General features: G+C 58.0%; 1 protein-coding gene across 2 annotated transcripts; it reads right to left on the reverse strand.

Moving 5' to 3' along the window:
• Positions 1-3,662: 3,662 nt before the first annotated feature.
• Positions 3,663-24,938, reverse strand: LOC133345442 (mitoferrin-1-like). Of its 2 annotated transcripts, none has more exons than XM_061556174.1 (4): positions 24,688-24,938; positions 13,424-13,640; positions 11,002-11,058; positions 3,663-6,330 (listed from the first exon to the last, which is right to left on the reverse strand). In XM_061556174.1, the coding sequence occupies exons 1-4, from the start codon at positions 24,844-24,846 to the stop codon at positions 5,381-5,383; spliced, it is 1,383 nt and encodes a 460-aa protein (XP_061412158.1). In that variant the 5' UTR covers positions 24,847-24,938; the 3' UTR covers positions 3,663-5,380. The 2 variants fall into 2 exon arrangements, with proteins under 2 accessions (XP_061412158.1, XP_061412159.1); XM_061556175.1 differs by lacking the exon at positions 24,688-24,938 and adding an exon at positions 24,194-24,251.
• Between the last annotated feature and the right edge of the window lie 446 nt (positions 24,939-25,384).

The following is a 25,384-nucleotide window of genomic DNA, read 5'->3' on the forward strand; positions in this document are numbered from 1 at the left end:
GGGATGCTGGGCTCCATGGGGATCGGTCACGAACCAACCCGGCGAGGCGCGCGGTGAATCGAGCTGCGTTCATCCCCCAAGCCCCCACCCCCCGGGGAGTGGGGGAGGGGCTGCTCCCAAAATTGGGCCCCGATCTTCAGACGTCGCGGCTGAGCGCGGCGCGAGGCTTCATCCATCGGGATACCTTCAGACTCAACATCACTACCATCACCAACATCACTACCATCGCCAACATCACTACCACCACGATCAACACATCAGCATAATCACTATCACCGTCATCAGGACCACCAGCCACATCACCACCATTTGCCCGGATTGTTTGCTAAAGGCGACACAGGGGGGTGGGGATCGTTGTGTTTGTTCGAGCGCGAGTGAGTGAGTGACGCGAGTGAGTGATGCGAGTGTTTAGGCTGAAGGCGTCAGCGCGAGACGAGAGCGAGTGACGAGGCCTGCATCAACAACAGCAGCAGCATCAGCACGTGGCGATCAGCCAAATACACAGACTCGTACACACACTCACGCACAGACACACACTCACGTACACACACGCACAGACACACACGTACACACACACGTACACACACTCACGCACAGACGTGAACACAAGTGCACCACCGCAACCGCCACGTGGTGGTGACGTCACCACGGCGCTGGTGCCATGCTCGGTGCACTCGGAGGCCACGCGAAGCGTCGAAGGCTCCCTGGCAGTTCACGGGACAGACCCAGGTGCCATTGGCTGAACGAGATGGCTGGCAGGTGCACCACCTGGGTCCCCTCCCGTGCCAACTTGCTGCATTCAGCCGCCCGCTCGATCCGCTGCTGGACGAAGCCGCCGCCACCACCGCCGAGACTTCATCGCAGGCCAAGTTCGGGTCCAGCGGCCACCGCGCCCGCCCTCGGCGAGCCGCGCTCCTCCTGAGCAGCATCGCGACGCGACACGCCACACGCGCCCGACACTGCCGACGAGTCCCAGTGACATCGAACGCTCACGAGCCCACGGTGAACACCGATTCCACGCCTTGCTGGTGACAGCCGAGCAATGCGGAACTCGCCCTGCGGACTTCACGAACTCAAAGCGCTCCACCGAGCCGGGCGACGCCGCAAGGCGCCTCTCTCCGATGAGCGCACAGCCAGTCGCACGATCACCCTCCGGGTCTCAATCCGTTTATTGGGCCGGGCCACGTCTCTGCCGCAGGTCCCTCCACCACCCGGCACGGCCACACGAACCGAATTACCGCTCGCAAGGGACGCTCCGCGCGGGGATCCCGGAACTATTCTCACGACCGGCCTCTCCCTCTAAAACCCATTACCACTTCGTCAATACAACGAGCAGCGTGGTAGAGCATCGCTCTGCCAAAACTCAGGTGCGGAGTCCTTTGTAAGTCGTCTCAGGACCCCTGATAAGGAGGGCCACGTCTGCTCGTGGATATTTGGTTTCGAATTTTGTTATTTAAAGTCGCGGGCGGCGGTCGGAGAGTGCCCGGATCCCACGAGGAGTCGTCGGGGGCGGGGGGGGCACAGCTCGGGACAGCGGCCACTCCGAGCCGAGCGGCGGCGGCCACGGCAACATCCGCGGCACCCCGCGTCTCCTCGCAGCCCCGCGTCTCTCCAGACGCAATCACCAGACAAGGCCACCATGAAGACTCCGCCAATACAAAGATCCCCCATGTAGCCTTAACAGGCTGTTGGGGCAAGTGCTGTTCGCGAGCAGCGCCTGTGAAGGATGGCACTGCGCACTCGGGGTGGGTGACGACAGCACCACGCCCGGCCGCCTTTGTCTCTCCAGTGCCAATGTTGACACACCGCACCAGGTACTACTAATTTAAGGCCGAGTCTACCCGGGGAGGCCCAGAACCAGTTCAGACAATTGCCACTGGTGTTGGACGTGAGCAGGATTCGAACTCGGGTTGTTGTTCGTAGCGCAGCGCGCGAACCGCCAGACTCCCACTCCCCACACAAAGGACGTACACAGAGACACGCACAGAGACACACACTGGCACACACAGACACACACTGGCACACACAGAGACACGCACAGAGACACGCACACTGGCACACACACAGAGACACACACAGAGACACGCACAGAGACACGCACAGAGACACACACATGGCACACACACTGGCACACACACTGAGACACACTGGCACACACAGAGACACGCACAGAGACACGCACACTGGCACACACACAGAGACACACACTGGCACACACACAGAGACACACACAGAGACACACACTGGCACACACACAGAGACACACACAGAGACACAGACTGGCACACGCACAGAGACACGCACAGAGACACGCACACTGGCACACACACAGAGACACACACAGAGACACGCACACTGGCACACACACAGAGACACACACTGGCACACACACAGAGACACACACAGAGACACGCACACTGGCACACACAGAGACACACACAGAGACACGCACACTGGCACACACACAGAGACACACAGAGACACGCACAGAGACACACACACAGACACGCACACTGGCACACACACAGAGACACACACACTGGCACACACACAGAGACACGCACACTGGCACACACACAGAGACACGCACACTGGCACACACACAGAGACACACACACTGGCACACACACAGAGACACACACACTGGCACACACACAGAGACACACACACTGGCACACACACAGAGACACACACACTGGCACACACACAGAGACACGCACAGAGACACACACAGAGACACACACACTGGCACACACACAGACACGCACACTGGCACACACAGAGACACACACAGAGACACGCACACTGGCACACACACAGAGACACACACACAGAGACACGCACACTGGCACACGCACAGAGACACACACAGAGACACGCACAGAGACACACACACAGAGACACACACACTGGCACACACACAGAGACACACACACAGAGACACGCACACTGACACACACACAGAGACACGCACACTGGCACACACACAGAGACACACACACTGGCACACACACAGAGACACACACACTGGCACACACAGAGACACACACACAGAGACACACACACACTGGCACACGCACACTGGCACACACACAGAGACACGCACAGAGACACACACACTGGCACACACAGAGACACGCACACTGGCACACACAGAGACACACACACAGAGACACGCACACTGGCACACACACAGAGACACACACACACAGAGACACGCACACTGGCACACGCACAGAGACACACACAGACACGCACAGAGACACACACACAGAGACACACACACTGGCACACACACAGAGACACACACAGAGACACACACACTGGCACACACACAGAGACACACACACAGAGACACACACACAGAGACACACACAGAGACACACACACAGAGACACACACACTGAGACACGCACAGAGACACAAACTGGCACACACACAGAGACACACACACTGGCACACACACAGACACACACAGAGACACACACTGGCACACACACAGAGACACACACACAGAGACACACACACAGAGACACACACACTGGCACACACACAGAGACACACACACAGAGACACGCACAGAGACACGCACAGAGACACACACACACTGGCACACACACAGAGACACACACAGAGACACGCACACTGGCACACACACGGGCTAAGGTGTCAAATCTTACATATTCAAACAAAATGCTCCGAAAACATCGACTTAAAACGCCGAGTGCGTCGTTAAACGCCCTCGCGGTTGTGCGCGTCACAGCTCAGCAAACTGAGAGCCCCCCCCTCCCTCTACATTTGTGGTTCTGCGTCCCCGACCCCAGCAGGGTTAGAGGTCAGGGCCAGGGTTAGAGGTCAGGGCCAGGGTTAGAGGTCAGGGGCAGGGTTAAAGTCATGATACGGGTCGACCCATGGTTAAAGCTTGGGTCGGCCTCAGTCAGGGGTCAGGGCGTGGAGTCAGGGTCAGCAGGTTTGACTCGTGGCTGTAATCAGAGTCCATGTGCAGGCTACAGTCGGCGTGAGCAGTCGGGTTACACTGGGGGTTGGGCGAGGGCGAGAGTTCGGGGTGAGGGTGAAGTTTTGATGAGGGTTGGGGTTCGGGTCAGGCCTGCTCCTGTCCGAGCAGGATTTAGGATAACATTTCCGGTGAGGCTCAATTTGTGCGTTGTTGTGTACATTGTTGTGGTTGTTGTGTTTGTTGTGTACGTTGTGTACATTGTTGTGGTTGTTGTTTGTTGTGTACGTTGTTGTGGTTGTTGTGTTTGTTGAGTACATTGTTGCTTGTCGTGTCTGTTGCTGTGTACTTTGTGTACGTTGTGTAAGTTGTGTACGTTATGTGTTATGTAAGTTGTTGTGTACTTTGTATGTTGTGTCCACCATGTGCGCTCATTAAATGAGTTTAGGAAATCATCCCAAACAATAACGACATCATCCTTGAGTACAGCTCCATGACTATCATCATCACTACGGGGTTATAGTAGTGGTAGTTACGTAGTAGTAGTAGTACATGTGTTTCATTGTGAATAAACATACCAGTCATAGTTGATGTTGGGTTAGGCCACCACTTAATTATCTGGTCACATTTGTGTCATAAGACGCTCCACCACCCGACAGCCAAACAAATGGGAGTGCCGCGTGCCCGAGCGTTGTCACGGCGTGCCGGCCACGTGAACGCTCGCGCACCAAGCAGCTTTGCTTATCAGTGTCAGGCGATCAACGGTCTCACCACACAAATCTGGCCAGATCGTTGCGTGGCCTCAGCCAAAACTCAATTACGATTTGTAACATTGGCTGAGGAAACCCACGAATTTAGATATTTGGGCTTTTTCAACTTACGCAAAACAAATAATAAAAAGCAGTCTTAAAGTTGTAAGTTTTGGAGGCACGAGCCGACAGCAGCCAGCTCTTCTCTCTTGCAGCGACGCACCCAGGAGGCGCCCCACGGCAGATCCACGAGCACAGCGAGCGGTGCACAGGGCCCCTCGGTCGCAGTCCACTGCCGGGCTAGAGCCGTACTTCACCAGGTTGGTCGGCGTGGGCTGGTGAAGGAGCGGGAGAGAGGTTCATGTAAACCAGTCGCCACTGTCGGGAGCCGTGGGCTGGGAATCGAACTCTGGTCGCCGGGCTCGTAGCGCTACACGCTAACCGCTGTACCACCGCTCCACCAGGAGACGGTGACAAACATCGCGCACCCGTCACAGCCAAAAGAACCACCGCTACCACAGTCACAACCACCAGAACCACCGCGACCACAGCCACAACCGCCCGCAAAGTCACCCAGACCCGGCCACGCGTGACGCCGCGATCGCAGCCTCCGGCAGCGACCGCAGGCGGCACGGAGAACCGGTCTGGCCCGGCGACTCCTCGTCGCCCGCGCCGCTCAGTGCTCGCTGAGGGAGTGCTTGAAGAACTCGTAGACCGACCACGCGATGGCGGTGGACGGCATCTGGTAGAGCACGCGCGCCTGCGTGCCGCGGAAGAACGCCGGCAGCCCCCCGTGCCGGTACACCGTGCGAAACGCCATGGCCAGCCCGGTGAGGTAGCGCGGCGGGCGGCAGTGCTGCTGCTGCTGCTGCTGCTGCCGCGCCGCGCTCCCGGCGCGCAACGTCGCGCCCCCCGCGGCGCCGGGAGCTCTCGTCGGCTGCGGCGCCGGGCGCTCCCCGGAGCGGTAGGCGCGGAGCGGCGTCGCTTGCGTCGCCTGCTGCTGCAGGTGTCCGGCGCCTACGCCCAGCAGGGCGCTCAGCCCGGCGCCTCCCGGCGGCGCCGCCGGGACGGCCGGCGCCGGACCTCCGGCCGGGACGGCGGTGGCCGCGGCGGCCGCGGCGGCCGCAGTCCTCGCCGCCAGCGTCGCGAGCGGCTGGCGGGTCGGCCCGGCGGCCGCCGACGGCGCTGGCTGCTGCTGCTGCCGCTTCCCGGCCGCGGCCGCCGCGCCGTAGGCGGCGGCGCGGCAGCCCTCGGCGGCGCTGGCGGCCGACGAGAGGCCGGCGCAGGCCCCGGCTCCGGCCACGCCCATCTCCACGAGCGCCATCTCCTGCGTGTTGAGCAGCGTCTTGCAGACGTCGAGCGGCGTGGTGAGCGCCGCGGCCAGGCCGCCCGCCACGGCCCCCGACGCGACGTGCGAGCCGGGGCTGTAGGCACGCCGCGGGTTCAGGCGCTCCTGGCATGCCTCGTAGGCCACGAAGTGCAGGCTCTGGAAGGGCAGGTTGAGCGCCAGCTGCGTGGGGTAGCTGCGGTAGAAGGCCGCCAGGCCCTCGGAGCGCAGTATGCGGCGCGCGCACTCCAGGGCGCCGCCGTAGGGGGAGTTGTACATCTGCAGACGCTGCTTCACCACTGGGGGGGGGGGGGCACGGGCACGGGGGGTCGGCACGCGGCGTTATGGGAGCCGAGGTCGAGGTGGTTTACGTAGTCGCATTTCGAAACGACGTCTACGCCAGGCTTGATCATGAATACCATGGAGTTGAATTCACGAGTCAACATTTCATTGAGTGCAGAGGGCACGGAGAGGAGTCAAGCCAGGCCTGCCAGGCAGTGGAGGCAGCCACCTGACACATTCTCCCACAAAGACAAAGATCCACTGTGTAGCCTTAACAGACTGTTGGGGCAAGTGCTGTGAGCGAGCAACCTATGAAGGCCGGCACGGCACATGAGGGGATGGGTGGTCAGTACTATGCCCGGCCGCCTTTGTCTCTCCAGTGGCGATGTTTACACACCGCACCAGGATCGGTTCCGATATTCATCAGCGATATTGGCCATAAGCGGGAATCAAACGTTAGGTTGGTAGCTCAGTGCACTAACCACTGCGCCACCAATCTCGACTGACACATTCTCCCACAGATACACACGGAGACGTGCACACAGATAGGCACGCACAAGTACTCGCACAGACACACAAACAGTTGCTTTCATATATTCTCTCTCTGACATGGGAACACACTGACGCGCTTCCACACTCGCACACAAAGACCACCCGAAAAGCCTCAACAGACATTGGGGCAGGTGCTGTTAGCAAGCACGAGGGGGTGGCCTGCACCAAACCAGCCGCCTTTGTCTCCCCAGTGTGGATGTTTAAACACTGCACCAGGTACTCATTTGAGGCCGAGTCGACCTATGACACAATGACACGCACACTCGCGCACCTCTGCACGATAGCGTGCGGCGTGGCCACGGCACAAAGGGGCGTGAGGAGGAGGTGGGGACGGCGGCGGCAGCCCCCCCACACACAAAGCCACGGCCGGCAGGCCCACAATGGGCAATGCCGGCACAGCCCCCGCCACTCCGTGTGACCCCGGCGCCCTCTCCCACACCTCGGCACGGGCACCTGGTGGTCCCCTCCCCCCCCTCCGCTAACGAGCTGGGCAAGCGAGAGAGAGAGCGAGCGAGCGGGTGCACTGTGAGGCATCGTCCGAGCGTTTCAAAACACTCGCTCACGGAGCATTCACCAGCAACGCTCAGAGACGAGGAGGGGGCCACGGGGGGGGGGGGGGGGGGGGCCCGGGGTGGGGGCGGGGCGGGGGGCAGATGTGTGCGGCTGTGGGCGAGTTAAACAGACGGGAGAGAGAGGGAGAGAGAGGGTGGGGAAGAGAGGATGGGAATTTGTGGGATGGTGGGAGAGGAGGTGGGCGATGGGGGGGGGGGGGCGACAAAGATGATTGTGTTTTTGTGACGCGCGATGAAATCTCGAGAGAGGAGCGAAGAGGAGGAGGAAGTGAGAAGCAAAACAACGGACGAGAGACGCATCCGCCGACGCACGCACACGCACACACGCACGTAGTTGTGATTGTGCCCACAGACGTGTGTCGTACAGACACATGAAGAACAGCCCGGAGCCCTGGCCTGCTGATGGTATGATAGGCCTTGACGAGGTCAATAAAGCAGAGATGTAGGTTCTGTTAGAATTCCCCACACCTCTGGTGTAGCAGACAGACAGAGAATATGGTCTAAAACCACATCGGGCGTTCTGAAAGCCTCCACTCAGCGTGCCTGGCAAGGAGATGTTGAATAATCCTGAACAGGACCTCAGACTGAGAAGGAGTTGTTGCAATCAGAGACGACCACTTCTTAAAAATGGGGACCCACAATGGCATCCTTTCAATCCTGTCGACCAGCCGATTGTAATTCTGTAATGTAGGGCAGCCTGCACACAATCACCATCCTGTCAGCAGTCCGCTTGAGAGGTCATCTCTGCCTGGCGCATCGCCTTTTGCACTTTCTAAACAGATGGCACATCAACCAACCACTCACTGGGAGCGGCTACTTCCTTCAGTGATAGCTGTGGTGCTGTCAGTTTTTTGATAGAATTAAAGAGTAATTTGTGATTGCGTGCGACCGAGGCAGTTTCCATCTCTTCAGAAACCCGCGACCACCACTCATCCTTGCAGCACCGCATCGTTCTACCGAACCTCTAAGCAAAGGCTACAACAATCCTCCCTCATTCTCGGACGTGGGATGCTGTAGAGGGTGAGAGCGGACCTGTCACTTTCTCTCAGCTCGCCTGAACACCTCCATCAGCCACGGTCTCTGGGGAGGTCTGGACTGCGCACCCAAAGCAGCCCTTGCAGCTGCAGGAGTCGCGGTCCTGGACATGGCCCATTTCCCTTCGGCATCGGGAGGAGAGGGAGGCGATGCCAACCCCAGCTGCAAACGATGATGATATTCTCGCTTGCAACTTCTATTAGCTAACAGAGACCAGGCGCTTTTTGGGCTTGAATGGGGTCTGAGGTGGACGCTCATCACCGCAGGGGAAGAATGGCAGGCGCGTCTTGCAGATGACAAGCCGATGGTGAGTGGGCAGATCGGTTGCACAAATACGTACACGTGCACATACACATGCGCAACCCCAGACCCATACAAGACACAAACACGGGCAGCGCAAACACAAACAACCAACTCGGACAAATACCCGCACACGCACCACGCACGTGTGCACGCATTCACGCTCAAACACGCGCGCAACAACATACGCCAAACACTTCACTCCACCAGCGAGGGGTGACAAACCCACCCACCCACCCCCTCACCCACCGACCCTCTTAGTGACTCATTCAATAGCTCACCCACTCCCTCACTCAGCTACTCAATCACCCTCTACCTAACTCATCCAACTCACCCACCCACTCCCCCCCCCTCACTACTTTAATCCATCTCTTCAATCGCTCCCTCAAATGAGTTCTCTTCATACGAGTAATTGTTTCGCAGATAATTGGTTCCATGAATGGAGATGGTCCTCCCCTTCCCGCAAGCTGGGCAGACGCATGTGGACTTTATTTTAAATAAGCCACACGTGCCAGATTCTATCCAATCACAGAAGGCTGTGAACAGCAAGTTACCAACTCAAAACTGATGTTTGGGTCTGGCCATGTAATGATGTGGCCACATTTGTGTCATGTAACCCTCCACCACCCGACACAGCCAAACAAACGACGATGTCACGGGGTGTTGTCACGCCGACTGTTGCAGCTCACTTACCGGTAAAGTTGAGGAATAATTCTCACCAACAGATTTAGCGACGAGAATCCAGAAATACCAACAATCAATTACGCATCGTAACAATGGTCACCAAAACTGACGTGTACAGTTAGGAAGTCACTGTCAATAAGACACACGTGACAGATTCCGTCCAATCGCAGGCAGGTATAACCGGCGCGCTACCGTAACAACAACGCGTTCCACAACGCGCAACGGCAGCGACGGTTTCTCGGCCGCACGGCAATGCCGCCCCTCCCCGCCCCGCAAGGACACCGCACGGAGACAAATCACGGCGGACGGCAGTGACGGCGGTGACGAAGATTCAAAGATGACGAGGCCAGACGGAGCCTAACGACCGGCGCGGCCTTGACCTTGCCAGCGGGTCACGCTAACGAGCTCGCCACTCAGCTGCCTGACCCCCCCCCCGCCCCACGACACGAGCGCTACTTAACGCGTCGCTATTTTGCTTCTCGGCTGTTTGATGAACTCTCCGCCGCGCCGGCGGCCAGCTGTCTCCGCTGCCGATGGGGAAGATGAAAGAATGGTGAAGGAGCGGAAACGTTCCGTCTCTCGGCGGCGCCGCCCGCCAGCACCGAGCGCGATGCTGGCGGGCGGCGATCGAGGAGTCCCAGAACTTCACTCACGGAGTCCGAGAACTTCACTCACGGACTCCTCCTCCACTCGAGCCGACGACTCGGCCGACCGGACTTGTGCACGCTCATCAACCACCAGCGCCACCACCAGCGCCACCACCAGCGCCACCACATTGCAGGGCACAACAACTCACCCGCTCACTCACCACATTGCAGATCACCTCCCTTCTCTCTCTGATTATTCCCTCGCACTGTTCCACTCCCATCATCATCATCATCAGCGCCGTCTCTTTTCCTCCCAAGCTCTTGTAACAACAACCTTGCTCAATGTAATCGAGGCGTTGACTATTATACCATCAACACCTTTGACAGTGCTGTTTGTTGCTGGCCACTTGCCGTTGTCGCCCAATGCCTGGCGACCGTGTTTATTTAAATAAGGAATCTGATGAGAGGGAGGGAGGGAGGAGGAGGAAGCTGGGGAGGCCGTGTTGTGAAACGAGAGCGGAGCGACAGCGTGAGACGTGATGACTCAATCACCGCGGTGGTAGCGGTGGGGGTGGGGTGGTGAATGCGGCGGTGGTGGTGGTGGTGATGGTGGTGGTGACGGTGGTGGTGACGGTGGTGTTGATGGTAATGGTGGTGGTGACGGTGGTGGTGATGGTAATGGTGGTCGTGACGGTGGTGGTGGTGGTGGTGATGTTGACGTTGGTGGTGGCGGTGAAGGTGGTGGCGACGGTGGTGAAGGTGACCATAGCAGGGCTCGCGGGGGTCCTGTCGATCGTGGAGCTCGGACGCTCGGACAAGAAAACCAACAAAGCCCGCCGATGGCAACGTCAACGTGCGGGAGCGGTGAGGTGCACGCCGGCAGAGATGACTCAGTGGGTCTCTATGCAAGTCGATGCGTCTCTATGCAAGTCAATGAATCTCTGTGCGGCTGCGTTACCTTCGGCTGGGTTCATGGTGGCATCGTGCAGCAGCGTCGCGGCACAGCCTGCAAGACCTGCCAGGGTCAAGGGTCAAGGGGCAGAGGGCACCGGGTTAAATTGCCAGCGTGCAGCAGAAACGAACACAAACACACACACAGAGGCACAGACGTGGATCGACACACTCACACACGAACACAAAGAGAAACATTCACAGGCAAAATACAGCCACACAAACACAACAACAAAGATCCCCCGTGTAGCCTTAACAGACTTTTGGGGCAAGTGCTGTTAGCGGAGTAGCACCTATGAAGGCCGGTATGGCACGCGAGGAGGTGGGTGGCTAGGCACCACGCCCGGCCGCCCTTGTCTCCCAAGTGGTGATGTTTACTCACCGCACCAGGTACTCAATTGAGGCCGAGTTGACCTAGGGGAGGCCCAGGACCAGTTCAGATAATTGTCACCGGTCTTGACCGTGAGCGGAAATCGAACTCGGTTTGCCAAGTTCGTAGTGCGGCGTGCTAACCGCTGCACTACACACACCCACACACCCACACACACACCCACACTCCCAACCACACACCCACCCACCCACACACCCACACACCCACCCACACACCCACCCACACACCCACACACCCACCCACACACCCACCCACACACCCACACACCCACCCACACACCCACACACACACCCCCACCCACACACCCACACACCCACCCACACACCCACCCACACACCCACACACCCACCCACACACCCACACACCCACCCACACACCCACCCACACACCCACACACCCACCCACGCACCCACACACCCACCCACCCACCCACACACCCACCCACCCACCCACACACACCACCCACACACCCACCCACACACCCACCCACCCACACACCCACCCACACACCCACCCACACACCCACACACCCACCCACACACCCACCCACCCACACACCCACCCACCCACCCACCCACACACCCACCCACCCACCCACACACCCACCCACACACCCACCCACACACCCACCGACCCACCCACACACCCACCGACCCACCCACACACCCACCCACACACACACCCACACACCCACACACCCACACACCCACACACCCACCCACACACCCACCCACCCACCCACCCACACACCCACCCACACACCCACCCACACACCCACCCACACACCCACCCACACACCCACCCACCCACACACCCACCCACACACCCACACACCCACCCACACACCCACCCACACACCCACCCACACACCCACACACACACCCACCCACACACCCACCCACACACCCACCCACACACCCACCCACACACCCACCCACACACCCACCCACACACCCACCCACACCCACCCACCCACCCACCCACACACCCACACACCCACACACCCACACACCCACCCACCCACCCACACACCCACCCACACACCCACCCACCCACCCACACACCCACCCACACACCCACACACCCACACACACACCCACCCACCCACACACCCACCCACACACCCACACACCCACCCACACACCCACCCACACACCCACCCACACACCCACACACCCACACACCCACCCACACACCCACACACCCACCCACCCGTTGCATATCGCACACAGCACACGCCTCGAGAGTGAACACCGCAGCCCAACACAGGCGCCGCCGACACGGGGAGGCGAGGCGCGGCCCGGAGCGCGGGGCCACAGCGACCCCTGGTGGCCACTCCCCGCGCCGCCACTCCCCCCCCGCCGCCCTCACCTCCTCCGGCGACGCTCTTGGTGCCGCCTGCAACTTGTCCGCGGGGGCTCATTGCTACTGCGCCACCGCTCCGCAATGTCCAGCGCAGTCGGCGGTGTTGGTGCACGAGCACAGCCAACGACTCAACGCGACCCGTGTCAGTAGCAACACCGCTGTGTGTGGGGGGGCTTATAAGCAAAACAAATAAAAGGGCAGCGTTGTGGGCAAGGCCCCCTGCCACTAACGTCGCCTATCACTGCATTGCGTTGAAGGCCATATTGATATTGACACGGAGCGCAGTCGCAACTTGTCTCGAGTTTCTCCATAACCAGAGAGCGCCGTGGGCACCGTCCCGGCGCAGCGGCGAACTTCAACCCCGAGTGCACAACCGGCCACCGATTCTCAACACCGTTACCGCTTCACACCAGCTCATACCGGTTTGGCGGTATACACTGGTTAGTAGTTTAGAGCGGTTACCGGTTTACCAGTAAACCAGTTTGAAGCATTTAGCAGTTAACCAGTTAACCATTGACAACCGATTTTTGGCGGGAATGAATGGGCACGGTGGGGCGCCACCTCCCGATGGAGCGGCCTCCTCCTCCTCCCCCTCCTCCCCCTCCTACTTCTCCTCCCCCTCCCGCTCTTCCTCGTGCTCCTCCCCTTCTCCCTTCTCCCTCCCCCCCCTCACCGTTGGCGAGGTGTGAGTTGCGCCCCCCGCTGAGCGAGGCCTTGACGTGCTCGTAGCAGGCGAAGTAGAGGGCGTGGGCCGGGCCCGCTCCCGCCGCCATGGCGTTGACGCCGCGCACGGGGCGCCACGCGCCCTCGGTGCGCACGATGGTGCGCAGCGCGTGGAACACGTTCCGGTAGGCGGCGCGCGGGTCCGGGAACAGGGACTGCATGCGCGTCTGCACGCTCGCGGAGACGACACGGGGAGACATGAGGCACGGGGAGACGTGAGGCACGGGGAGACGTGAGGCACGGGGAGACGCGGGTTTCTGGAATCATGGCGCAGTGCTCAAACTGCCACTCGCACACGAAGATCCCACCCCCCCCCCCGTGTTGCCCGCTCATCAGTCGCACTATTGACAAATCTACAGCAGCTACTTTTTTGGAATTCCAGGAATTATAATCACCTGAATCCAAGCAACCAATCCTCAGCATCCTTACAAAAACGGACAGGCAGATTTGAACCGTGAGTCTGTGAACCGAGCGGCGAGGATGCCCCGGCTGCGCCACGTCGCTGTGGATGGACGACGTCTGGACTTGACCCCGGGGTGGATTCGAACCCAGACGCTCATGACTGGGAGGTTGCAGGCTTAACGGTGGGGAGCAGGGAGGCCAGAGCAGGGGGAAATAAGCGAGGAGGAGGAAGAGGTGGTGGGTGTGAAGCTTCCTTCCTCCACTCATCTCTCAGGGGTCCCGGGTGCAATGGGGAGATTCTCCGAAGTTCCCAGTCACAGGCGCGACAGGCCGAGCGACCATCGCCCACAAACCAGCCTCACCGATTTATCCTGAAAAGTGGTGTTTGTCGGATCCACATTGGAGCGGATCTATAGTGGAGTGGATCTACAGCAGAACGGGTCTATAGTGGAGTGGATCTACAGCAGAACGGGTCTATAGTGGAACGGGTCTATAGTGGAGTGGATCTACAGTGGAGTAGATCTACAGCAGAACGGGTCTATAGTGGAACGGGTCTATAGTGGAACGGGTCTATAGTGGAGTGGATCTACAGCAGAACGGGTCTACAGCAGAACGGGTCTATAGTGGAACGGGTCTATAGTCGAGTGGATCTGCAGCAGAACGGGTCTATAGTGGAACGAGTCTACAGTGGAGTGGATCTCTGGACCGAGCAGGTTCTCAGGGGAGCGATCATCATCCATGACGCGGCGCATTCCGCACACGCACCCCGCGTGACTCGGCACTGCAAAGTGGACACGACGAGAAGCGGCCCCCCCACTCTGCTCCACACAGCCACTTACACGGGGGGGGGGGGGGGGGGTACAGGCGAGTTTAACAAGTAGCTGCCTCATCAGTGGAACCAGCAGCTGCGTCGTCAGTATGAACGGCAGCTAGCAATGTCCCTCATGTTGAGACAATGCGTCTGGTTTTGGTCACTGTATAAACACAAACCGTGCATGTATCACAGTGTTTGTTCTGAGTGCGAGCCAGTCACGCTGGCCACACCACCCCCGTTAGGGTGCAGTTCCGGCTTTCATGTGTTACTCACTAACAGCACTTGCCCCAACATTCTGTCAAGGCTATACGTGTGATCTTTGTATTTGTATATGCATGTATGTGTGTAGGTGAGTGGTTGGGTGAGTGGTTGGGTGAGTGTCGGTCGGTGGGTGTGTGAGTGTTTGGGTGAGTGGTGGTGGGTGTTGGTGGGTGTGTGAGTGGTTGGGTGAGTGGTTGGGTGGGTGTCGGTGGGTGTATGTGTGGTTGAGTGAGTGGTGGTGGGTGTCGGTGGGTGTGTGTGTGGTTGGGTAAGTGGTGGTGGGTGTCGGTGGGTGTGTGAGTGGTTGGGTGAGTGGTTGGGTGAGTGGTGGTGGGTGTGTGTGTGGTTGGGTAAGTGGTGGTGGGTGTCGGTGGGTGTATGTGTGGTTGAGTGAGTGGTGGTGGGTGTCGGTGGGTGTGTGAGTGGTTGGGTGAGTGGTTGGGTGAGTGGTGGTGGGTGTGTGTGTGGTTGGGTAAGTGGTGGTGGGTGTCGGTGGGTGTATGTGTGGTTGAGTGAGTGGTGGTGGGTGTCGGTGGGTGTGTGAGTGGTTGGGTGAGTGGTTGGGTGAGTGGTGGTGGGTGTGTGTGTGGTTGGGTAAGTGGTGGTGGGTGTCGGTGGGTGTATGTGTGGTTGAGTGAGTGGTGGTGGGTGTCGGTGGGTGTGTGAGTGGTTGGGTGAGTGGTTGGGTGAGTGGTTGGGTGAGTGGTGGTGGGTGTCGGTGGGTGTATGTGTGGTTGAGTGAGTGGTGGTGGGTGTCGGTGGGTGTGTGAGTGGTTGGGTGAGTGGTTGGGTAAGTGGTGGTGGGTGCGGTGGGTGTATGTGTGGTTGGGTGAGTGTCGGTGGGTGTGTGTGCGTGAGACACTCCAGTAGTGAATGGACCCACTGTGTTCACACCTCCCGTCTCCCGTCTCCTGGCAGATCAAAGAGAGGCCCCTGGGCCACGACGGCACGATCCCAGTCAACTCGCATCGCTCCAGCAGGAACACAAAGGCAAAGATTCTCCCTGTAGGCTTAACAGCACTTGCCCCAAGTGCTGTTAACGAGCTCCTATGAAGGCAGGCACAGTGCACCCAAGAGGGGGCGCGTGCGTGGTCAGGACCACGCTCGGCCGCCTTTGTCTCTCCAGTGGTGATGTTTACACACTGCACCAGGTACTCATTAAGGCCTAGGGGAGGCCCAGGACCAGTTAAGAAAATCGTCACCAGCGTTGGCCGTGAGCAAGAATCGAACGTGGATCGCCGGGGGGTTCGTGACGCGGCGTGCTCACCGCTGCGCCCCTGCTCAGGGTGTGCGTACAACATATGCGGGTGTGATGGCGGAACGAGGATGAAGGCATCGCCTCCACAGATAGAAGTGGTCGTGGAGCCCATGGCCAACAATCCGTGGTTTCCTGCGGCTCTTACGAGCATTGAGGCATTGGTGTTATGTCCCGTTCACAGGCCTGCAGAGCCAGTGATGAAAATTCCACATTCCCATGACGGGGGCAAGTCTATACATAAAACAACCGCTGTTGACTTCCCACTCATTCATTTTACCGACATGCTGAAGATAGAGCACAAGCGGGCGAATGAGATCATCCACATGACGAGGCGTGCGGCTGGGGGTGCAGGACGCTTCAATGCCACAAGGGACAGCGATAGGCGCTGTACATTTGTGTGCTGAACTTCTTTCGCACCATACATTGCCAATCGCGCTATTCGGAGGTGCGGGGGAAGGACAGAAAGATGCCTCGAGATGAGACGATGGATACCGCGGAGATGGAGCGATAACAAAATAAGCTCGTGCGTAAGGCAACTGCTGGGTGGATTGCGTGCGTTCGTGGGAATTGAATTTCACATCGGTGTCGTGTCGTAAGGAGTGGCCCCAACGGTTCAGCGTTGCGCGCACATCGAAGGTTATGGCGCAACACGTCACGCACGCAGCCAGCAGAACGCACCGTCATCATCATCAGCAGCCATGGTCAATCCACTGGTGGACAAAGGCTTCCCCCACCTCTCATGATCCTGCGATGTCACAATCCACCCAGTTCTTGCACACCAATTGATTTCATCGCTCCATCTCCACCACGGTGGATGTTCCGTATTTTAAACGCGATCCGTTCCTCGGCCGCTGTTCCGTCTTGAGTCTCGCCCGTCGGCCATCATCGTCCCTTGTGGCCGCGATGCATCCCGTTGCCCGAGTCCTACTCGCGTCTTCTAGTCCACGTGGCCCCTTCTTGCCTCCCAGATGGACTCTGCCCCCTCCCCCGACTGGGATCCGATGCTCCGACCGCGAGCCGCGGCACCGAGTGGACGGGGGAGCGCGAGGCCGCGGCAACGGTAATGCGCCGGCGTGCCGGAGGGTCCTCTCACCAAATCGACGCTCGCAGCAAAAACAACCGGGAGTGCCGCGCCACTCTGCGCGAGGCAGCGGCCGTGACCGCGCTTGTGTTGGCAGTGATTTTAACCGCGTCGCGTGGGATGACGGAGCGAGCGCTCCGGCGGCGTGCGGTGAAACGGCGCCACCGTAGCGTCTCGCTAACGAGCGACGCCAATCGTCGACACTCTCGCTCGCCACCAACCACACTCGCCACCAATCACACTCACCACTAATCACACTCAAGAGCCATGATGAGGGCGGCAGGGCGGAGTAGTGGACACGCCCGTGCCGCCTCACGGCAAGCAGCAGCGCTGGGATTCAATCCCAACTCGGGTGTTCTCCCCTTTTTCTGCTCAGGTTTTCTCCGGGTTCTCCCGTTGCCCCCCATAGCTAAAGGACACCACACAAGTTAACCCGTATTGGCCAAAGATCTCCAGTGCTGAGACACTAATGGCAGCAGGACCCCTGCGTGCGGCCCCTCCGCGCGCTTGCGAGAGACGTAATTTTCACGGACGACGCCGACGCCGGCGCCGCGATGTAGCGACTCAACACGGCGAATGAGCCCGTCGTGTGAGCGGGGCCCGTCGTGTGAGCAGGGCCCGTCCTGTGAACGGGAGCCGTCGTGTGAACGGGGCCCCTCAGTCGCCGTTCTACGTCAACCGCCTCGCTGCCCGGCCCCTCGCCCGTCCCGCGCCCCACACCGCACACGGCACTCCGGGGCCTCCGCCCGACTTCACCCGCGTGGAGCGGCGTCGTCACTCGGGTCGAGGACGCGTCCCGGCAAGCGGGGCCCACAGCGAAGCGGCGGCCAGGGAACGGGAACGCGGCCGTGCGGTGCGACGACGGCCACCGCGGAGAGGGAGCCGCTGGGGCGATCGTCACGTCGCAGGGTCGCGAGGAATGACGGATTGGGGAGGGAGGAGACCTTCATCCAGAGTTCAAGAGCAGCCCACGTATTGCGACTCTATGCGTTGTGCAAAGATGCCGGGAGATGTGCAAACGCCAGGGCACTGCTGCGCGATGCTTATCCTGCCATCTCCGGGCAGGCTGACCGGGCAGGACGCCCGCACTCGCCGTGCTCGCTCCGCATTGCATGCGGCGGTGGAACAAAATCAGTTAAGCGCGGAAAGATGCCTCTAGAGGAGAGGAGGGCCACCACAGAGATGCAGCGGGGAAATCATGCTCATGGCATGTAGAGTAAGAGCTCTGAGCATTGTTGACCATGAATCACGGTGTTGATGATAATGATGAAAGTAAGGGTTGACCCAACAAAGCTCAATGGTGAATCATGTAAAGGGCAGTACCGATCTTCACTGCTGACCCTCAGCCAGTGGTGGAAAATCCACATTCCCAGTACGGAAGCCAGCCCATCCGTACGACTAAAAACTACCGACTTCAAACAAAGCGGTGGTGGGTTTAGAGCCGTCATTTGGCAGAGCGAGCATCGCCATCCACAGCGGTCGCACCAACGCAGTCCAGTGCTGTTAACCGCGTGAACCCGAGGTTCGCTTCCTGGGCACGGCTGTCATCAGTGGCGGGCGATATCGGAGCCGGCCCTGGCTGTGCTGAACGTATTCACGACGCTACTGCTGGGTGGACAAGGCGGTGGGGGGGAGTCCAGTGCGCTGCTGACCGCCACACCACAGGGGCAGTTCAAAAGTAAATTATTATTTTTATTACTTTTGCACGGAAGACTTGAGACTGATTTTCAAGAGGCTCCTGGCTCCATTGGAATGCTGCCGTGGCATACAACAACAAAATGCCCAGCGCCTGCGCACGAGGAGCCAATCTCATCGCTCTATCTCCTCCGCGGTGGACGTCCCGTGTCTCGGACGCGTTCTGTTCCTCGCTCCGCCATTAGTCTAGCCCGTCGCCCATCGTCGTCCCTTCCGGTCGTGACGTCCCCCCGCAGCCCAACCGTGGCACGGCCTACATGTGTTCTCTAACCCACGCGTGCTCCTCTTTCTGTCTGTATGTACAGGTTAGCCGCCAACAGACACATGGGAGACTGTATCTCAGAGTGTTCCTGAGATACAATCTCACACCCGCCCGGGCGGTTCAGCGGCAGAGCGAGTGGCTCGCAATCGGAAGGTTGCAAGTTCACATCCTGATCGTGGTTGGGGGTCGACTACGCTCATCGTTCCTCCTTCTAGGGCCAATAAAACAACTGCCGCTTTGTCGGTAAAGTCAGCAGCCATCGTTCTATGGATAGACTTGCCACTCGCGTGCCAGAGGAATGTGGAATTTCCACCATGGACTCACAGCCGTAAAAGGGTGGGCAACAATACCTCCCCCCCCCCAATGCTTGCGCGAGAGATAAATCACTCGAGACGTTTTCAGCGCTTGTGCTTTCGCTACATCGTCCCCACCTGAAGAAGGACGCTTGTGTTGCGCCCGAAACGTCGTGATGTAATTTAGTTGTTTTAATTTATTTTATTTTTTACCTACGTGACTTTACCATAAAAACAAAAAACCACAGAGTATGAATAGTTTCATAATTCCATGAAAGTTCACGCCTCGGGCATCGAGTCCCACTTCAACACCTCGCAAGGTTCGCTCGCTCGCAAAATGCAATTAGAGGCTCAGCCCGAGTGAAGTTGGCGCCGCCGCAGGGATGGAACGCGGATCTGGGAGCGCGTTTGGGCGACGAGCGTTCCACCGCAGTGTCGCACGAACACGCGGGCGCAGTCGGGGCGGTTTGGTTTCTCCAGGAGGGCGTTCGCATTCGTTGAGGAATCGCAGAGAACACATGTTCTGGAGGGTTGCAGAGAAGCGTGCTGGGACGCACGCGAGGAGAGAGAGGAGCAGGTGGAGAACACGCGCAGGCTAGAGACATCGTCAGGCTGATATTTATCCAGCAGTGGATAGGCCATGATGGCGATGATGAAAGCATGGAGAGATGCACGCGCCGAGTGACATTAACAGACACAAAGTGTCATATGTGGATTGGAGAACACGCGTAGGACATCGAGCAAAGACGGTCACTGCATCGTGCGCTTTCAGATGCGCTTATGTGGCCGTCTGGAACGCTCCTCTTTCCGATATTTTAAATCAACTAGATTGACAAACTCATTTCTTTAGAATGACGATAGAGAGAACAATATAGAGGAGCATCATTCGCAAGAGTGACCTGGGTCACCAAAATTACAACAAAAACATACAACTCACCAATGAAGCAAAAAATTATCAGAGCAAAAACAACTGTGGATGGTAAAAAGAGACCTTGATTCAGTGAGCTGTGGACCAGAGCGGTGAGTGAAGCAGCGGCGAAGAGCAGAGTCGGCACGATGGAGCTCGGCACGCGGTGGAGACGCGGACACGGACAGAAGGGACAGAAGGGACAGAAGGGACAGAGGGAAACGGCTGGAAGCGCTCGGGATGGGGATATGGAGGAGGTGGAGCGCAAGCTGGACAGAGCAGACCGATGAAGAAATCTTGAATGACATCAACAAAAGAAGGAATGGCAGTCGAAGTCACCAGGAGAAGACGAGAAAGTGGACTGGACGCGCTCTGCGAGGACACAGGTTGATGAACGAGGACGTTACGGAGGAACGGAAGGGATGAGAACGTGAGGGAGGCCGAGGATTGGGTGGTGGCGGAGCTGAAGGAAGGAGTGTTTGTGGACATTAAGAGGAGGGCAGAGATGGATGTAGAATGCAAGAACTTGTGCATTGCACTCGATTACATAACAAAATGGCTCAGATCTCCCGCTGGAAACTCATGCACAACAGGGGGAAAACATACTAAGTGCGCACGCTCACTCGCTCGCAAAACTCCACACAGAACAGGGCCTAAGTCGGAAATGTAACTCAGGCTCTTCTTGCTGTGAGGCCCGTGCCCCCCGACAAGCGAGAGGCGCCGTGCACGAGCTGGCGCCGTCGCCGGTCCCCCCGTGGGGGGTCCCGTCACGAGCCGTGGCCCGGAGGGCTCGCGGAGCCACAGAGGCCTGGCGTAGCGTCCCCACTCACGGTCAATCAGTGTCGGGTTTTGTGTTGTTAAACGCATTTGCTCAGCACAGACCCAACGGCCCCAATCTCTTTGCTGATGACACTGTCATGCTAGTGTTGGATAAAAATACAAAGTTAAACAGATCTCCACAATGATTCAATATCAATTCAAAATCTATTTTCATCACTAAAATTGCTCTTTAATCTCCCAAAAACCCAGATCATGCTCTTTTCTTTTAAAAAATCCAGTTTCATTTCCTTCACTTATTACAGATATCAGAAACAATATCATTGACCAAACGAAGTGCTTCAAATTCTTGGGATTACTGATTGATTCAAAACTTACGACTTCACATTGATTGCATCTCAAAAGAAAATCTAATCAAGAATAGTTTTTATACAGAAACTAACAATGTTTTCAGATTTGATTGCACCTGCAAGTTGTTGAAACTATCATTCTACCACTTTATGAGTATTGTGAAGCTGCTTACAGCACTGGATATACCATACAAGACCCAGAATTGTGACATCCACTTAAAATCCAAAATCACATCATTTGATGCTATAATAAATCTACATTGGGCCCTTTTTATCCATAACATCCTCATTAGTAAATCTGCCCTATATTTATCCAATGCATTCACTCCACTGTCAATCCCATTTAACCCAACACATCCATCTATTTGGCTTTTGATTATCCCTCGAACAAGAACTGGGAAAGGCAGCAAGGCCGTTGCCATTGCAAACAGGACAAACGTTTTGGAACAACCTTGTTTCCTCAATTAACATCGTAAACCTTCCTAAAAAATATTCTGGAGCAGAAGATTAGTGCCGGATACAGCCTCAGTTTAAAATGCGATTTGTAACTTTGACCTTACCCGTGTATCCACAGTTCAATTCTTCCGTGCAATGTAATTGAAGGTCTGTGTGTTTGTCTTGGTGTGGTCTGGGACTGTTGTTGTTTTGCTGCCTTGCCCCAAGCTTGCATTTGGTGTTAACAAATTAGCAGGAATGTTTGTAGTTATGCAATTTGTACTTCTATACTTTATTTTATTGACTTATTTAGTGACTTGATGACACTGTCTCTATTTTGCAGTGGGATCGTCTTTTGTACTGTTTGTTGGGGTATTTCGTTGAACAGCCCCCACTGGACATCTGTGAAAAAGGGCTTCATAGCTCATCGGATTCCTCTTCAAGTATTAAGAAAGATTCGCATTCTGAAATGTTAAGCGACCGGCAACAAATGTCCCTGTTAAAGTTAAAATGGATAGGAGGGTAACGCGTCTCTTGAGCCGAGCCGGGTTATTCTTGAACGAGCTTGGGGGAAAGAGCCGACGACGGGGCGGGATTCCAGAGTGGAGGGCAGAAGCAGAGAGACCCGTGGTGCGGCGAGTGGCTTCGCGATTGGGTGAGCGTGTCTTTGTCCACCTAGCCTGGCACAAGCACCGTCATGACGTGACCGCCACTTATGGTCACAGTCGCTGTGGTGGCAATTTAGTTTGCTGAGTCGGTGTTATGCGTGGATTGTTCGTACGTTAGAATTATCTTTGATAATAATTTTAAAAAATATACTTTGATCATCTTGTACGGCGTGTATTTGCATAATATTCATCGCCACCACCAACAACAACACCAACACCAACAACTGGCCACGTGGCTCTGTGGTAAAGCTTGGAGGGGTTGACTCAGCCCATCACCCCCCTCCCTCCGAGGTCTGTAAATGAGCATCACTTTGTCAACGGTGGTTCTTGCCCTTTGGATAGACTCACCCCTGTCAGAGAAACGTGGAATTGTTGCCACTGGCTCAGGGCTGTAAAGAGGAGATGATCACGGCCGCAATGCTCATTTGAGGAGATCATCGTTTAGTTTTTTTATACGGCGAGAGGGTGCAACCACCACAACCACCGCAACCACCACAACCACCACCTTCACAGCAACCACCACAACCACCGCAACCACCACAACCACCACAACCACCACCTTCACAGCAACCACCGCAACCACCACAACCACCGCAACCACCACAACCACCGCAACCACCACAACCACCGCAACCACCACCTTCACAGCAACCACCACAACCACCACCTTCACAGCGACCACCACAAGCACCACAACCACCACCTTCACAGCAACCACCACAACCACCACCTTCACAGCAACCACCACAAGCACTACTAAAACGATCGCAACCACCACCACCACTCCCCACCTTCTCCTACAGGCACACCCCTGTTGACAAGGTCCACTGATCGTCACCTTTGACCACCCTAGCCGAACAGCACAGCTACACAATGCCTACAGCAGCAGCAGCACAGCTACACACACACACAGGAGCCTTTGCCTCCATGTGGGCGATGTTTACATATCGCTCCAGGTACTCATTTGAGGCCGAGTCACTCTCGGGGAGGCCCAGGACCGGTTCAGGTAATTGCCACTGGTGTGGACCGTGAGCGGGAATCGAACTCAGACCACTGGGTCCATAGCGCAGCGCGCTAACCACGACGCTACCGCTCCACTCACAAAGACACATGCATACACTAACACAGACAGAGCTTTCCACACAGCAAAGGATATCACACAAGGACAGATACACACACACACAGGGGCACACGCACAAGGACGGCTACACACAGTGGTAACTGTACAGTGACACACACACAGTGACACACACACAGTGACAGACACACACAGTGACATACACACAGTGACAGATACACACAGTGACAGATACACAGTGACACACACACAGTGACACACACACACAGTGACACACACACACACAGTGACACACACACACAGTGACAGACACACAGTGACACACACAGTGACAGACACAGTGACAGACACACAGTGACACACACACACAGTGATACACACAGTGACACACACAGTGAGAGGCACACATAGCTGTACAGTACTGATACACTGTACTCACTGTCTGTACCCACGTGGGAGACGTCGCGCACGTGGCCTCTCCGCTCCGTGACCCCTCCGCTCCGTGACCCCTGGCAATCCCATCCCACGTGACCCCTCCTGACCATCGCCCCCCCCCAACCTCGACCCCCCTCCCCTCACTCATAAGTCCTATCCCAGAACCTCTTTTATATTTCCAAACACGGTTGCGCTATCAGCCAATAGCGTGTCCGCCTCGCAACAGCACGTGAACACGCTCCGCCAATCAACACCACGCTAGGGGGGGCTCGCCTGTTTATCTGAGCTGGGAATTGTAAGAGCGCTCCGCGGCTCCCAAGGCGACCCAAGGTGAACTCCGAGTCGTCCCCAGAGACGCGTGGACTCGCAGTTACCCTGCCTCCCTGCAGTTACCCCGGACTCGGGGTTACCCCGAGTTAGCCCGGACTCGGGGTAACTCGGGGTAACTCTTGAGTTGATAGCCGGAGTTTGTGAGTTCGCCGAGTGAGTGCCTCACACCTTGACGCAGTCCACGGGGTACATCACGCAGTGCTCCATCACCCCGGCCAGCGCGCCCGCCACCATGTGCGTGCCCATGGACACGGTCGGCGGCAGCGCCTCGTACTCGATCTCGCCATCCGCGGCGACGGCGGCGGCGGAGTCCTTTTCTTCCTCCATCGTTCCTCGTCCGTCGTCCTCTGCCCGCCTCCCTCCCCCCGGTGCCGCTCTCGCTCCGCGCGGCGCTCACGCGGGATGCGCTCGCGTCTCTCCTGCTGCTGCGCAGACTCCCACTCGCCCCGCCCCCTCCCACTCGCCCCGCCCCCTCCCACTCACCCCGCCCCTCCCTCCACTCGCCCCGCCCCTCCCTCCACTCGCCCCGCCCCCTCCCTCCACTCGCCCCGCCCCCTCCCACTCGCCCCGCCCCTCCCACGCGCCCCGCCCCCTCCCACGCGCCCCGCCCCCTCCCTCCACTCGCCCCGCCCCCTCCCACTCGCCCCGCCCCTCCCTCCACTCGCCCCGCCCCCTCCCACTCGCCCCGCCCCCTCCCTCCACTCGCCCCGCCCCCTCCCACTCGCCCCGCCCCCTCCAACGCGCCCCGCCCCCTCCAACGCGCCCCGCCCCCTCCCACGCGCCCCGCCCCCTCCCACTCGCCCCGCCCCCTCCAACGCGCCCCGCCCCCTCCCACTCGCCCCCTCCAACGCGCCCCGCCCCCTCC

This window comes from Lethenteron reissneri, chromosome 22, assembly GCF_015708825.2.
Source record: "Lethenteron reissneri isolate LAM-NWPU_2019-01 chromosome 22, ASM1570882v1, whole genome shotgun sequence".
Classification (NCBI taxonomy): Eukaryota; Metazoa; Chordata; class Hyperoartia; order Petromyzontiformes; family Petromyzontidae; genus Lethenteron; species Lethenteron reissneri.

What these genes read in the sequence shown, in the direction of transcription:
- LOC133345442 (XM_061556174.1), bottom strand. Translation starts at nt 24,846, where the DNA reads ATGGAGGAAGAAAAGGACTCCGCCGCCGCCGTCGCCGCGGATGGCGAG. An exon ending in CAACTCACACCTCGCCAACG is followed by an intron (nt 11,059 to 13,423) that starts GTGAGGGGGGGG and finishes TGACCCTGGCAG; the next exon opens with GTCTTGCAGGCTGTGCCGCG. An exon ending in CACCATGAACCCAGCCGAAG is followed by an intron (nt 6,331 to 11,001) that starts GTAACGCAGCCG and finishes CCCCCCCCCCAG; the next exon opens with TGGTGAAGCAGCGTCTGCAG.